Genomic DNA, 15,021 nt, shown 5'->3' with positions numbered 1-15,021 from the left:
AATAAACTCACAAGGAAATAAAAATGCAACCAGCAGCAGAGTGAGTGTCTGTGTCATTGTGACTGTAGAGATTCTTCACTGCTGCTCTGATGATCAACACAAAGTTTAAGGCAAGTCAGCAGCACAGAAGTACACTGCACACAGTGAAGATTTGCATCAGGATATTATGGAGAGGGAGTGGCTCTTGTGCTGGCATCTCTTATTATTTAATCAAATTTTTCATTCATTTTGTAATGTAGCAGATTTTCCTTGTTCCTATGTAAGATGTCGAAAATTCCTAACATTGTGGGAAAGGATCTTGTGTCCTTTCTTGTATATTTGAACTTTTACATATTTTAAGCATAAATGTGATATATATGTGTGCATTTATCCCTACTAGATGCAGCTATGCCCTTTTTATTGCTTTGTCAGAAAACACATGATATGGCTTTCATGTGGACAATAGCAGGTTCACACACACACACACACACACACACACACACACAAATACCTGTTTTTTTTTCTCCTCTATGTATTTATGCCTCACAAATACACAGCAGAGTCCTCTGGCTTTAGGTTGGACAGTCTCAGATACACCATCTTATTGCTGTTGTCTCTGGTGATTTCTATAGATTCTTACATGCTACTGGCATAAGCAGTCCTACTTGCATCATACCAGATAGCTCCCATCCATTCTAGTGTTTTTCCTGTTGGTTGTCTGATCCAGTTTATTCCACACTGGCCAAACGAAAAAAAAAAAGAAAAAGAAAAAAAAAACATGGACACTGCTATCAGAAACGCATAATTTGTTTTCCCTGCGTCAGGAGCACATGCTGGGCTGTTCAAATCACGGACAAACAGTATCCCACCTATTGTCTTTTATATTTACAATATAAAAGACATTGAGATTACTTTTACTGTAAAAAAGTGATATATAATTAAAACAGAGTTATAACAATAGGATAATATTTTTTATTGTATTCTGATTATGATTTTTTTAAGGATACTTTGCTGTTATAATGGTGTAATTATTTTTAAATTGCCCCTCTGACAACCAGTTTTCTGGTATTTGGCTGAGGAAATGGGTGGTAAATAACCATTATAGAAGTCAAAGACTGTGTGGTCCTGCTCCAGCCACACACTCCAGGTAGCATCACAGGCCTTTATCTCCTCTGCCCATGTTTCAGCCATCAGATGGGACAGATTCAAATAAAGTCACATTAGACACTCAAGTCATCATATATTATACATAATTATTTTTGGCTCCTAGAAATATCATGCTATTATCATTAGAATAAAGATTGCGTATTATATCTATATTATGTTCGTTACTGTGGGTGGTTCTCTGGCACCATGATACACTGATCGTCAGAGTGGTTTTTATTTTTATTTCAGTTGTTTTTAGGTGATTCGATGCTGGTTTATGTTGTTTTTGTTTTAATATAGGGCTGTTTTATGTGTTTTATTTATTTATTTTGCTGTTTTCTGTTATTCTATTGTTTTAACTTATTTTCTGTACAGAATTTTGTTCCTCTGCTGGGTATTTTAAAGTGCTTTATAAATAAAATTGGATTGGATTGGATTGGATTGGTTATACTGTCCATGTCTCTTTTGCAGTGAGGCTCACAGCAAAAGACCAACAGAACATGCAGGTAACATGCTGTATGAAATCAAACACCTGTCCATGCCATTATTACAAACACTCATGAAAAAATGAGTTGTTCTATAAAGCTCAATTAATGTGAGTATGGTGATAAATTATGATGCGATCGCTGCAGGTAGCAAAATTTCTTCCCTCCTAGATATTCCACAATAGACTGTAACTGGTGTTGCATGGAAGTGGAAGCATTCAAGGACCACAGCAACTTGAAGCCATAAAGTCTCAGACCACATAAAGTTAGAGTTAGGCCGAATGCTGAGGTGCATTGTGCATAAAAGTACTGATGACTCAGTAACTCCAAAGCTCCAAACCTACCTGGTATTAACATCAGCACAAAAACTGTATGTCAGGAGTTTTTGTCACATGACTTGTCAACCAACTCCCATAGGTGTGCTGAGTAGGTGGTCTAGTAGTTCTATCAATGTACTGTAGTATAAGTGCAGTCAGATTATCTAAGCAACACATTTGTTGTTTCTACATCAGATTTTTACTTGAACTCGTGGCATTTTCAAGAAAAAATGTTTACGAAAAGTCTAAATGTTATTTTTTTGACTATTCAACCTCCACTTTGCTGTTGTCTCTGGAGCAGGTAATCCGGTCTTTGGATGACAGACCAAAACACATTGTGAATACTTCATCTGATACTGTAATGTCTTTGCTGTTGCTGTGTTTGCCAGACAATACTTTAAAAAAGAACAAGAAAAAAGAAAGAAAGAAAAAAAAATTGCTCTAATTTCTCTTTCTTGAAGAAAAAATAAATAAAAGCAAAAAATCCCATAAATTAAAATTCTAAAAAATGAAATACGACTAATTTAATCTTTAAATGCTTAAATTAAATGTTTTTATCAATATTTATCATGTTCATTTACATAGAAATACTCTAGCTATTAAAAATATGTATTCACAGGTTGTAGAATCACAGGCATTGTGACAGTGAGTTGAACATCAGATTTTTGGTAATATACTGCCCCCTGTAGGTCCCTGTGAAACTGTATTTCTGACGGTTTTTGTAAAGCCTCTCTCATTACTTAAACCACTGTGGGTCTCTGGCGCAGTAATACACAGCAGAGTCCTCTGGTTTTAAGTTAGAAAGCCTCAGATACACTATGTAGTTGCTGTCATCTCTGCTGACTTCTATACGTCCAATCAAACTGCTCACATATCTGTTTCTGCTAGCATCTGTGAAGCTAATCCCAATCCATTCCAGTCCTTTTCCTGGTTGTTGTCTTATCCAGTGCATGGCGCAGCAGGTAAATTCAGAACCAGATCCTTGACAGGAGAGACTGAGAGTCTCCCCGGGCCGTTTCACTACAGGACTGGAAGGAACAGACTCCAAACTCTGACCTGTAACACCTGAGGAGATGAAAACAGAAAGGATGTTCTGGTATGACTGACTGACACAGTGTTTCCTGGTTAATGATGAAACAGTAAGAAGCAGAAGCACTTACATGGCAGAAAGAAAACAACCAGCAGCACAGTGAGTGTGTTTGTCATCCTGAGCCTGAAGAGTCTCCACTGCTGCTCTGATGATCAACACAAAGTACAAGATGGGTCAGCAGGAAAGAAGTACACTTCACACATTTGCATTTGCATCAGGATTTAATGAAGAAGGTGTGGCTCTTGTGCTGTTATTCCTTATAACTGTTAATTTTACCTTTATTTAGGACATTTTCAACACAGATATCAAATTTTCTTTTTTAATTATTATGTGTTTTATAACTAGAATATATATCGCAAGAAATAATACGACTCCCTCACAGTCAGTAGTTATAAACATTTCTTTATAAGATTTACTCAGCCATAAAAAGATAAACACATAGTAATTATCACACTCTCTTTCACGTTTTACTTGTAAAAGAAAAGTATAAGTAAACATCCATTCAGACAGGCAGCACTGAATTATGACATGATACAGTACTGGCCAAGTGTTTGAATTGAATTGAACTGAATTGAATTGGGAGCTACTGCATGAGTTCAGGAACTCTTCCTAAAGAAAATAAGAACATAGTATCCAGGAGAGCCGCAGGTATCTCTCAGCACAAGCTTTTTAAAACAGGCTGTCCTGTGATCTTGTTAATGATACCCCTCCATATGGCAACATTGTCTCCGTGTAAAATAGCAGCATTCTTCCTTTGTCATAGAGTCAGTTTAGTTGCCTGACTCTTAAATTTTATAAAACTTGAACTATATAGTAGTAAGCTTGTTTTTACTTAAAAAAAATTTGAGTTTAAATGATTTGAAAAAAATGTTGTTCTATTTATACACTGTTTCAATTCTTTTGAAACAAAGGTCTATTTGTGGTTCTAATCCTGACAGAACACTGCATTTGTTTAGGATTCTGCTTCATATTGTTTCATCATTTACCAGGACACGCTTACTGTTGGTCAGTCACTGATGCCAGAACATTTTGAAGAACTCCCTTTCTGGTGGTTCATCTGTTTTCATTTCATCATTTCATCATTAACCAGGAAACACTGTGTCAGTCAGTCATACCAGAACATCCTTTCTGTTTTCATTTCCTCAGGTGTTACACGTCAGACTATGGCCTCTATTCCTTTTAGTCCTGTAGTGAAAAGGCCTGGGCAGACTCTCACTCTGTCCTCATTGTTACTCATCTACCTGCTGTGCCATGCACTGGGCAAAAGAACAAGTAGGAAAAGGACTGGAATGGATAGGTGTTGGCCACAGACCTTCCAGTGATAACAGATATGTGAGCAGTTTGAGAGGACATATAGTCAGTCAGGATGACATCAACAGTATGACACATCTGATGTTTTCCAACTTAGAGTCAGAAAACTGTGTTCATCAGATGTCACAAGTCAGAGTAAAGAGTCTATTCCTGACAGTCCTGTGGTGGCTCTCAGTCTCCCTACAAGGTTTTTCCTTTCACTGTGAAAGAATCACCAGTCAACCTAACCCCACTAACTGCACATCTTTGGACTGTGGGAGTATGTAGCAAAAACCCACACAGACACTGGGAGAGCATACAAACTCCACACAGAAAGGCCTCAGCCAGACAGCAGTTAGCACTTTTGCTTCAAAGCAAGAACGTCCTGGGTTTGAATCCACTATCTGGTTCTGGTTTTTCTGTTTGGAGTTTTATATCTATGTATAATATTCATGTATTTTCAACATTATCTAACGTACATCTAAGATGTTTCTTATGATACTGATCTGAAATCATTAGTGTTCTGAGGGTTCCTCTTCTGGTGGTTTCATATTAAGAGTGTTCAGGTTCATGTTTATATCTCCTGATGATTTGTGTTACTGTGGGTGGTTTCGCTTTACACTGGACAGTCTCAGATACACCATGCTGCTTCTGTTGTGTCTGGTGATTTTGCTTTTTACTCACGCCACTCAGTCAGAACACAGAGCTGCCGTCTCTGACTTTGGTTCTGCTGAAAGTTTCATCCTGTCAAAGGGAAGGAAAAAGGTGGCCATCAAATCAAGTTAGGGAGGGGTCTTTAAGTTGTTGACCCAGGTATGCTTTGCCCCAGTTCTTTAAAAGTTATACTACAAACATCATCTTTGCTGTTTCAGTAGAGTTCAGTTTGGGGGTTTTCTGGTGCCGTGTTCTCTTATACTGAATCTGATGAAGAAATCTATATGAAACACCGTTGTTGTATGCTACATTTCAAAACTTGTATATTCACCACAGCAGATCCACATCAACAGTGTTCATTAATACGAAAGTAAAGTAGCCTAGTGTATGTGGATTGCAATTCAATGTTTTTCCTATTTCTTATCATTGGTCCTCCTCATGAAAGCTTCAAGGAAAATGTTTAGAAAAAAGGGAAATGACTGTTTGACCCTGCTGTTGTCTCTTGCACTGATAAACTCTCTGACTAAAGCATGTTTTAAATACTTCCAGATGTGTTTGCTTTTATTCACTGTTTGAGGATCAACATCCCTTTCTCTGGAACACCTAGGAAAGAGAAAAGTAAAATACTTGAACTAAGTTCTCTATCTCAAAATAAAAAACAAACAACACATGTTTTTTAAAGCTATGCTCTTGAAACATACAGACTCAAGGTAGACTCGAAATATTGATGGTTGATTGCTAGTGTTTAAATGTATTTATACGTTTATTCTCTGGCAGCACAGTGGCACGGTGGTTGGCACGGTGGTTAGCACTGTTGCCGCACAGCAAGAAGGTCCTGAGTTCAATTCCAACATCAGGCCGGGGTCTTTCTGTGTGGAGTTTGCATGTTCTCCCCGTGTTTGCGTGGGTTCCCTCCGGGTACTCCGGCTTCCTCCCACCATCCAAAGACATGCAGCTTGTGGGGATAGGTTAATTGGAAAATCCAAATTGCCACTAGGTGTGAATTTGAGCGTGAATGGTTGTCTGTCCCTGTGTGTTGGCCCTGCGACAGACTGGCGACCTGTCCAGGGTGTACCCCGCCTCTCGCCCTATGACAGCTGGGATAGGCTCCAGCGCCCCCTGCGAACCTGAAAAGGATAAGCGGAAGCGAATGGATGGATGGATCTCTGATATGTTTGTTAGAGGTTATTACATTTTTTAAATTTGTATTCACATGTGGAAGAATCACAAGCATTATCATGTCAGTGAGATGAATATTATATTCTTGATCATCTACTGCCCACTGTAGATCCCTGTAAAACTGTATGGCTGACGGTTTCATATAGCCTCTCATTACTTAAACCACTGTGTGTGTCTGGCACAGTAATACACAGCAGAGTCCTCTGGCTTTAAGTTGGAAAGCCTCAGATACACTATGTAGTTGCTGTCATCTCTACTGACTTCTATACGTCCACTCAAACTACTCGCATATTTGTTGTTGCTGGAAGGTTTCCTATCCTGGTTGTTGTCTTATCCAGCTCATAGCACAGCAGGTAAATTCAGAACCAGATCCCCTGCAGGAGAGACTGAGAGTCTCCCTGGGCCTTTTCATTACAGGACTGGAAGGAATGGACTCCAAATTCTGACCCGTAACACCTGACTGACACAGTTTTCCTGGTCAATGATGAAACAGTAAGAAGCAGAAGCACTCACATGGCGGAAAGAAGCCTGAAGATTCTCCACTGCTGCTCTGATGAGCAACACAAAGTATAAGATGGGTCAGCAGGACAGAAGTACACTTCACACATTTGCATTTGCATCAGGATTTGATTAATTTAATGTGTCTCTGGAACAGTAATACACAGCAGAGACAGTGTTTCTTCATAGTGAAGAAGCAGAAGCACTCACATGGCAGAAAGAAAACAACCAGCAGCACAGTCAGTGTGTTTGTCATCCTGAGGATTTAGAATCATCAGTTTACATGAAAAGCATCTCTTTGGACTGTGAGAGGAAGTAGAAGTCCAGGGTGAGAACCCACAGGCACAGGGAGAACATGCAAGTTTCACATAGAAAAGGCCCAACATGGATACAAACCCAGGACCTTCTTGCAGTAAGGTGACAGTACAAACCACCTTCTTATGCACCTTATTTGACTTTTAAAAAAAAAAAAAAAAAAAGATAAGAAGTCCACACTGGATCATTCATGTAGTCATGGTCAAAGATTATTTCATTTTTAAAAAGTTGAGACAGGGGCAACTAATCAATTGAGAAGGTGTGTAATGCTAATAAAAAAAATCATTTACTGGAACATTTAACTAATGAAGTTCATCAGTAACAATTGCTTAGTATAAAAATAACATCCCTGAGATGCTAAGGCAGAAGTAAAGATGTGGAGGGTCTCACTAATCTGTGAATTTGGCAAATTCAATTCACATTAAGCATTTTCCTTTGTCTGTAATACACAATCAATAAACACTTCAGAGAAATTGAAGACATTTTTGTACAAAAGGGACAAAAACAGTGAACACTGAATGAGGACATGAGTCTGTACTGAAAAGCACAGAAATTCATGGACATCACATGTACCAGCATTGTCTCCACATAATAGAGCAGCGTTGTTTCTTTGTAATTAGTTCTGCGTTATTGTCTGTTTGTTATATTCTGAGAAATTTGAAGCATACACTCAAAGGAGGGCTTAAATTATTTGAAAATTGGTATATTTTTTATAGCACCCCAATGCAGACTTTCTTTAAGAACAATTGAGAATGATTTACATCTTCTACAGTGACTCAGCTTCTTTGGAAACACAGTCATATTATTTGTGATTCAAATCCTGACAGACTACTGCGGGTGTTTAATTCTGTTTCAGTGCTGACCTCTGTGAAACAGATTTAAACTGTTTCTTATTACTCCTTCCTAATCTGCACAGGAAGATGTGAGTTTGCATAGTGGGAAAAAAAAGTTTCAAACTAAAAAAAAAATCACATTTGCACATGTTTTTGGTTGTGCTTGTTAAATTTCAGTTTCATGCCTTGCTGATATTTTAACTATGATATGCAAAACATTTCTGTCTTTCATCATTAGTCAAGCGTCTTTAATCATCAAAATGAGCCATAAGATTAAAAAATAAAATAAAAAATACATTTAAACACCACATTTCTAGAAATTGTCTCCTACAGAAAGAAAAAAACATTAATACTTTAGATTTGTCAGTGTTTGTTTGTTCTTATGATTAAGTTTGCATACAGTGTATTCACCACTTCAGGCCTGGACACCTGCTGACATTCAAATGTGTGCAGTGAAACGTGTGCCTTCTGTTTTAAGAACTTGTATTTGTAGTGCTGATCGTTTTTTAAAGCAGTTTCACATCCACAGCTGTGGTCCCAGAGGTATGTAGAGACGGGGCAGTAAGTCTCTAAAGATGATACTGCATGTTTCAAAAGACAAGAAAACAGGAAACCTTCAAGACTCACTGGCCATTGTGACAATACTACAGTAACATTTATCTCAACGTGCTTTACAGTACAAGCCATATTCACTCATTTCCACACACACACATATAGGCAGGCTTTTAATCAAGACACAGCATTTGCTCTGTCACACATACACTCTTCCAGAGAGCGCAGTTGCTTTAATGAAGGAAAACATCCAGTCAACAGCAGGGCAGAAATATCCAGTTTACCATCTGGATATCTGCTCTCAGATCTCAAGTGGGAGGGGCAGATTTGTCTGGGTCATAGAAATAAAAATGCAGCTAAATGTTGCATGGAATTTATTCCTGTTTTTCTGCTTTCACTAACAAACATGTTCAGTTTGCTACCACACTTCCCACAAGCCTAATATTTATTTTTGTTCCATCAAAAATAAATGATTTAATGAACAGCTGAATTTTGACCAGTTTCTCCTAATCCCCAGCCTGTACTTATGATGAATAGGGAGAAAAGAACAAATCCATTGACACAAACTACCACTTAAGGTACTTTGATAATGTCAGGAGAAACTCAGGAAAAAAGTCTTTATTAACAAAGTGATTGTTATTAGGTACCCAACTTACTGGCAGTCCTTCTTGTCTGGCGTCATTATGGGCAAAACCTATTTACTGCTTAACAATTTGGAAAATGTTACAAGCATGAGGATGATGTAACCCTGATTAATATTCATTTTATTAATAGTTTTTACAAAAGACATCAGGACATGACATAACTACACAAAGACAATTTTATGTGGTGAATACAGTTAATCTGTTATATAAACACGTATCATTTTAAATACATATCTGATGCCTGAGCTAACTGTCACAATCTCATTTTCCTGTATTTATTTTGAGGCGTCACATTGCTCACGTGCTTATTTATTTAAAATTATGTGATGCAGCAAATAATGTGTATTTATGAGTTAAGACTTAAGAATATGATGCAGATTGACGATGTTACACACATCATAAAATTTTTACAAAGCATTGCTTTATATGGTCATATAACAGGACACTGCTGTATTCTCATATAAAGCATGTAAGAGTCACAGCGATTCTTTGTTTTCGCTGATTGTTTGCATGTAGAGACTAATCCTAAGCATTAACTGAGGGGTCATATAAGAAACCCTTTTTTTCTATTTTTAAATATGTAATGAAAGCAGATTGTAGATAGTAAAACTGATGCAACAAATTAAAAAGCTTATTTTTTTTATGTACAGGGTAACATTTGAACACATATGTGAAATATCTATATGCACAGCATTTAAGCCTATCTTTCTTTTCCAGACCAAAGCGGCAGAGATAATCCATATGAGACATCCCTCGCCTCGTCTGGCGTATGTGGACCGCAGCTGATCTCAGTTCATACACACACACACATACTCTCACTTGCTCACACTAAAAACAGAAGGAATTTATAGTTTTATAAGAAAGAAATTCACAAATACACATAGCTCGGGGATCTTGACTGAATCTGGCATCATGAGTCTTAAACAGCCCTGCATCTTTCTCAAAGGAGCCAAAAAGAGACATGTAAGTAAACATGCTTTTATGATTTCAGTTTAATCCTGTGACTTTATGGCTTTATCTTAAATTTCTAAATGGCAGATTAAAAGTAAGTTTTTCTGTCAACAGAAAATCTTTTTTTTTTTTTTTTTTTGTAATAGTTGTTTTGGTTCCTATGGTAATTCTTATATCGTAGAATTTTCAGCTAATGAGGAAACAGCCTTAAAGAACTAATTCTAAGGCCGATTTTTGTTTGGTTCCTCACCAGGATGCTTTTCTCTCATTTTCTTTGAATACATTTTTTAATTTCATAGTAACAAGACACTTTATACATAATTTTAACAAACATAGGTTAACCAAATGAAGGCTATGATCTACACAGGACATTCTGCACAGGAAATTTGATCAGATAGATGCTGTAGCTAAAGAACATGCCATGCAAGTGTGTATATGGACATAATAGTACATGTTAAAACATGTACCATTCGGGAATAAAGATAGCAACTGTTAGAAGAATATCCCAGACAAAAGTATAATTACATAAACAACTATAAATGTACTTCACTCACACAATTGTATTAAAGATTTTCATTTATCATGCCTGAGTGACTTTGACTCCCTCTCACTTCTTAGCTTACAATATTTTATTGCAGTAATGTTTAAATAAGTTATACACACTTACATATCTTAAAGTCATTGAACAAAAGCAGTTTCAGCTAATGTGTTATGGGTGTGCTTATTACACAGGGAACATGATTATATATTTGTATGCAGAGCTTAAGGAGCCTTGCAGAAATACACTGCATGCATGACTGTTACTTTTAGAAAGAGTCGTTTGTCACCAGGGATGAGAATGTGTTGCGTGATTTGGTAACATCTGTCCAAGAACAACAGATGAAGGGTGCTTCATTTACCAAATAGGTCAAATTTGTGGCACTACTGAAGCATTACTAATATCATTTTCATTTAAACTGTTTTGCAGTCAAGAGCACTTACACGTGATGAGATAGAAGGTAATTATATGTTACGCTTTCATATTTACTTTATAAAAGGTTGTATAATTCTTTACATTTCTCACTTTTCCTCAAATTGTATGCTCCACAGAGTTACGTGAAGCTTTTGTAGAGTTTGATAAGGACAAGGATGGTTTAATAAGCTGTAAAGACTTGGGGAACTTGATGAGGACCATGGGTTATATGCCAACTGAAATGGAGCTGATAGAACTGAGCCAAAACATCAACATGAACCGTGAGTAATGTGACAACAAAGTAAAACTAAAACCTACAGTTTATTAAAAAATCAATCTAACTATCAGATTTTATGAAGAATAATACAGACAAATATAACAGTGACATTAAAAAACACTGTGACACACATTTGACATTTTTAAATAGGTAATAAAGTCCCATATTTGTTGATTATGTTTTTGTTTTTCGCTTGTTCTTTTATTATTTTTCAACAAACACAAATAGAAACATGGCATCATTTCTTCTTAAAGTTTCTGGAAACCTGACTTGAAAATGGTTCATTAAAGCTGACATTTCCTATTTCATATGGGTATAATAACATTAGTCATCATAATGCATTTTATGATCATTTGGCTCTTTGTATGTCAGTGTGTGTACATATGGACATTTATGAAACCCATAGAAACACTATTGTAAAGTATTTAATTCTAGTCCATCATCACAGGAAGACAAATACCCTGCTTAAACTATGTTATCGAAATTTTATTGCAGTTGGGGGGCGGGTGGACTTTGAGGATTTTGTCGACCTAATGACCCCCAAGCTTCTGGATGAAACTGCAGGGATGATTGGTTTGAAGGAACTCAAAGATGCTTTCAAAGAGGTAAGCATACCTTTGACTCACTTTGTGGTCTTTGGCACCCCATGGTGGACAGTGCATGAACTTACCTTAAAAAACTTTGTTAGAGCATGAAACTCATGCAGCAGAACTCTAAAAGGTTTGCAATATTTGGATGGCTTCTTCCTCTTTTCTGCAGTTTGATTTAGATGGCGATGGTGCTATCACTTCTGATGAGATGAAACATGCTATGTTGAAGTTGATGGGCAAACACACCAGCAAAAATGAAATTGATGCAGTGGTCAAGGAGGCTGACAACAACGGTGATGGAACAGTTGACTTTGAGGGTAAGTTAAACAAACATAGACCACAAAAAAAATATTTCATTTTACAGCAACTTTTTATATTATTTTGTGTTACCTCACATAATAATATTACTATTACTATAACTGTGAAACTGGAAACTTAAAGAAACATAAAGAAGTTGTGCATTCAGCTTAGTTTTAACTTATATAGTGCCAATTTATAACAACACTCACCTCAAGGAAAAGGAAATTAATTTAACTTGTGCTTTTGTTGTTGTGACAAGTACATATTCAAAATTTGTCTTCCCAATACTGTGACAGTCCTCGGTAGAAAAACTTATTACACACGTATTTACCAATATTTCAATCTTGCTGGCAAATCTATGTCATCAATAATGCTGCTGCAAGGCTGCAACATTTACATAAGAATGAATAAATATTTGTAGCTTCACAGAGCAAGAATAACATAGCTTATTGAAACTATGTTTATTTTCTTTACAGAGTTTGTGAAAATGATGTCACAGAAATGAGAACAGAGGAATGATGAAAGGAGCGGATGTATTTTTATTACATTTTCTGTTATTGTTATTTTGTAATTTCTGGTAATGGGCTCCTGCATCACTGCTAGATAATGTGGCACTCATTAGTTTTTAAAAATCTTACTTATTAATTTATGGATTTGCTATTGTCAAAATTTGTTAGCTCTAGAAAGCCAGACCTGATTTTGTGTATTTGTCACTTGTCCCCTTCTTTCTTAATGCTCTGAACGTGTCCAAGTTAAAAATGACAGGTTGTATCTGTGTCATTGTTTGATTTTTAAAATTTATAAATAAATATAAAAAATTAAAAATAGCAACTCTACAGTATATTAAGTTAATTTATGATCTGGACAGACTTGGTGGGCTGCAGTGCATACTGATATTTCATGCTGGAAGTGATTTACATTGCATGAATTCCTTCCTGGACATTTTCACCTATAATAGTACTGCATGTTTAGCTGAAATTCTTGTTTTTGGCTCAGAAAAAGGATTGCAATTTATGTAAAACTACAGAAGGTCATTGATTTGCAGTTTAACTTAGCAGTGGAGTTTACTGACACGCTAATTACTGTATTCCCCACTTTTACTGCTAATCACCAGACAGGAAGTGTAGTCTAAGTGGTGCTGTGTTCTTGGATTTTAATTACCCTTATTTGGATAAAACATCAGAGATTAGGTTTCTTTATTGCTCTGTGACATGTGAGATAATTAAAACATATGTGATGATTGTGGTAGAGATGCACCATTGTAATTTTTTTTTCTTTTTTTTTTCTTTGCTTTGGCACCTTTAAATTAATATCTGAAAAAAATAGTCACAAAAATTAATAATCATCATTTTCCATGACCAAATTAACATCATTAATACAGTGTTTTGTATATGTGTAAAAAAAAAAAAAGTGATATTTATTGAATAATGAGTATTATTTATGCATGTTTTTGTAATGTTTTGCTCTTTGGTTGTGTCTCCACTGTCTGTTCTCATGAGCTCAGTCAGGCTCAGCTGTTTTGGGAAAAAGAAGAACAGGACACAGATGTTACTCTGGGATGGGTGATATTTTCTTTACTGACAGTCACAGCTTGAAGTTATTTCCTCTATGATCAGGACTATGATCAGCCTGTTATGGCAAATAGACAGTATTCTCAAAATTATTTTATTCCAGACTGCAGGTTGTGTAACGGTTGAAGTTGTTGTATCCCATTTTTCTCTCTGCTGCGATTACTTGGGTAAAAATCATTCAGCATCTTTTCTCTTCAAAGTCAAGATTGCAAAATCTGTAATAAACCTCTGAAGGATGGCTGTTTCCATGGAATTTTATTTATTACTGGACAGTTTTCTCAACAATTGAACAGTTGAATACTAATGACTGATGTAATTTCCAAACAGCAGACTGCCAGTGATAGTAAACAGAGATTTATTTTTCAACCACTTTCCATATTAGACATCTTGCACTTTTGAAAATCCCTCTATAGTTGCTCATTCTGTTGCATAACAAAAGAACAGCATGTGTGTTCTTGCATGTGACAAAGGCTTTTTTCATCTTTCAGACTTACATGTAATGGTTAAGTTTCTAAAGACTAATATCAAGGCTGGGGATGACAAATAATATGTGTTATAGAACGTTGTTACATTTGCAAAAAAAAAACTCTACTTAATTATTCTTTCTGACTGGATGACTAATAATATTGCAATATGCCATTAGTGGCATACAAATATCTCTACAATCTAAGTTTAACTTTATTTTTAAATTTTACTAAAGTTTAATTTTTTATTTTTTTTTTTTAACTTCATATCTCTTCATTTTGAAAAAAATCTTCTTTTACTCGCTTTTAAATTGGTATACTATTTGCTAATGACTGAAAGCTTCATTATTTCTTCCCAGTAAATGTCCCCTGCTGAATGAACCATTCCCATACAACTGCATTTAAACAGTCTCGGGAATAATCTGTCTCTTTGGGATGGATTAGTTCAGTCAGTGTAATCCCCATCATGGGACCCTCACAGGAACAGATGGCAGATAAGACAAAATCGGCACACTAATTCTTATCTCCTGACTAAAAAAAGGAAGCAAAAAAGGGCTAAATGACCTAAATGATTGGGAATGTGTTTCAGTATGATGTTTTGAATTAAAAGACACATTCATTAAAGTGTTTGTGTGATATGTTTTAGACTGCATACCTTTTTTTAGACTATAAACGTACCCATGTCCCTAAATAATTATTTTCACCTAAATAATTAAGTTTTGAAATATATACAAATAAGAATATTCAAATATTCAATGCACCAACTTATTGCATTTAGGCATGTAGAAACTGTCATGAAGAACTTACACCGTGGCCTGGTTGTTAGTGTCGAATGCGATGGTCTGAATATTTCAGAAACTGCTGATCCACTGAGATTTTCCCACCTAAAGATGTCTAAGGTTTGCAGACAATGGACCAAAACAGAGAAAATATC

The 15,021-nt window shown here is 36.1% G+C and overlaps 1 protein-coding gene across 1 annotated transcript; it reads left to right on the top strand.

Annotated features, from left to right (window-relative positions):
* Positions 1-9,751: 9,751 nt before the first annotated feature.
* On the top strand, positions 9,752-13,861 carry cabp5b (calcium binding protein 5b). The gene is made up of 6 exons (XM_035916087.2): positions 9,752-9,945; positions 10,901-10,931; positions 11,023-11,166; positions 11,658-11,767; positions 11,922-12,069; positions 12,529-13,861. The coding sequence occupies exons 1-6, from the start codon at positions 9,895-9,897 to the stop codon at positions 12,555-12,557; spliced, it is 513 nt and encodes a 170-aa protein (XP_035771980.1). The 5' UTR covers positions 9,752-9,894; the 3' UTR covers positions 12,558-13,861.
* The last annotated feature ends 1,160 nt before the right edge of the window (positions 13,862-15,021 follow it).

This window comes from Neolamprologus brichardi, chromosome 4, assembly GCF_056152115.1.
Source record: "Neolamprologus brichardi isolate AB-2024 chromosome 4, ASM5615211v1, whole genome shotgun sequence".
In the NCBI taxonomy this organism is placed as follows: Eukaryota; Metazoa; Chordata; class Actinopteri; order Cichliformes; family Cichlidae; genus Neolamprologus; species Neolamprologus brichardi.
Note: the sequence above shows the minus strand (reverse complement) of the source record. Positions and strands in the feature narration are given on the sequence as shown.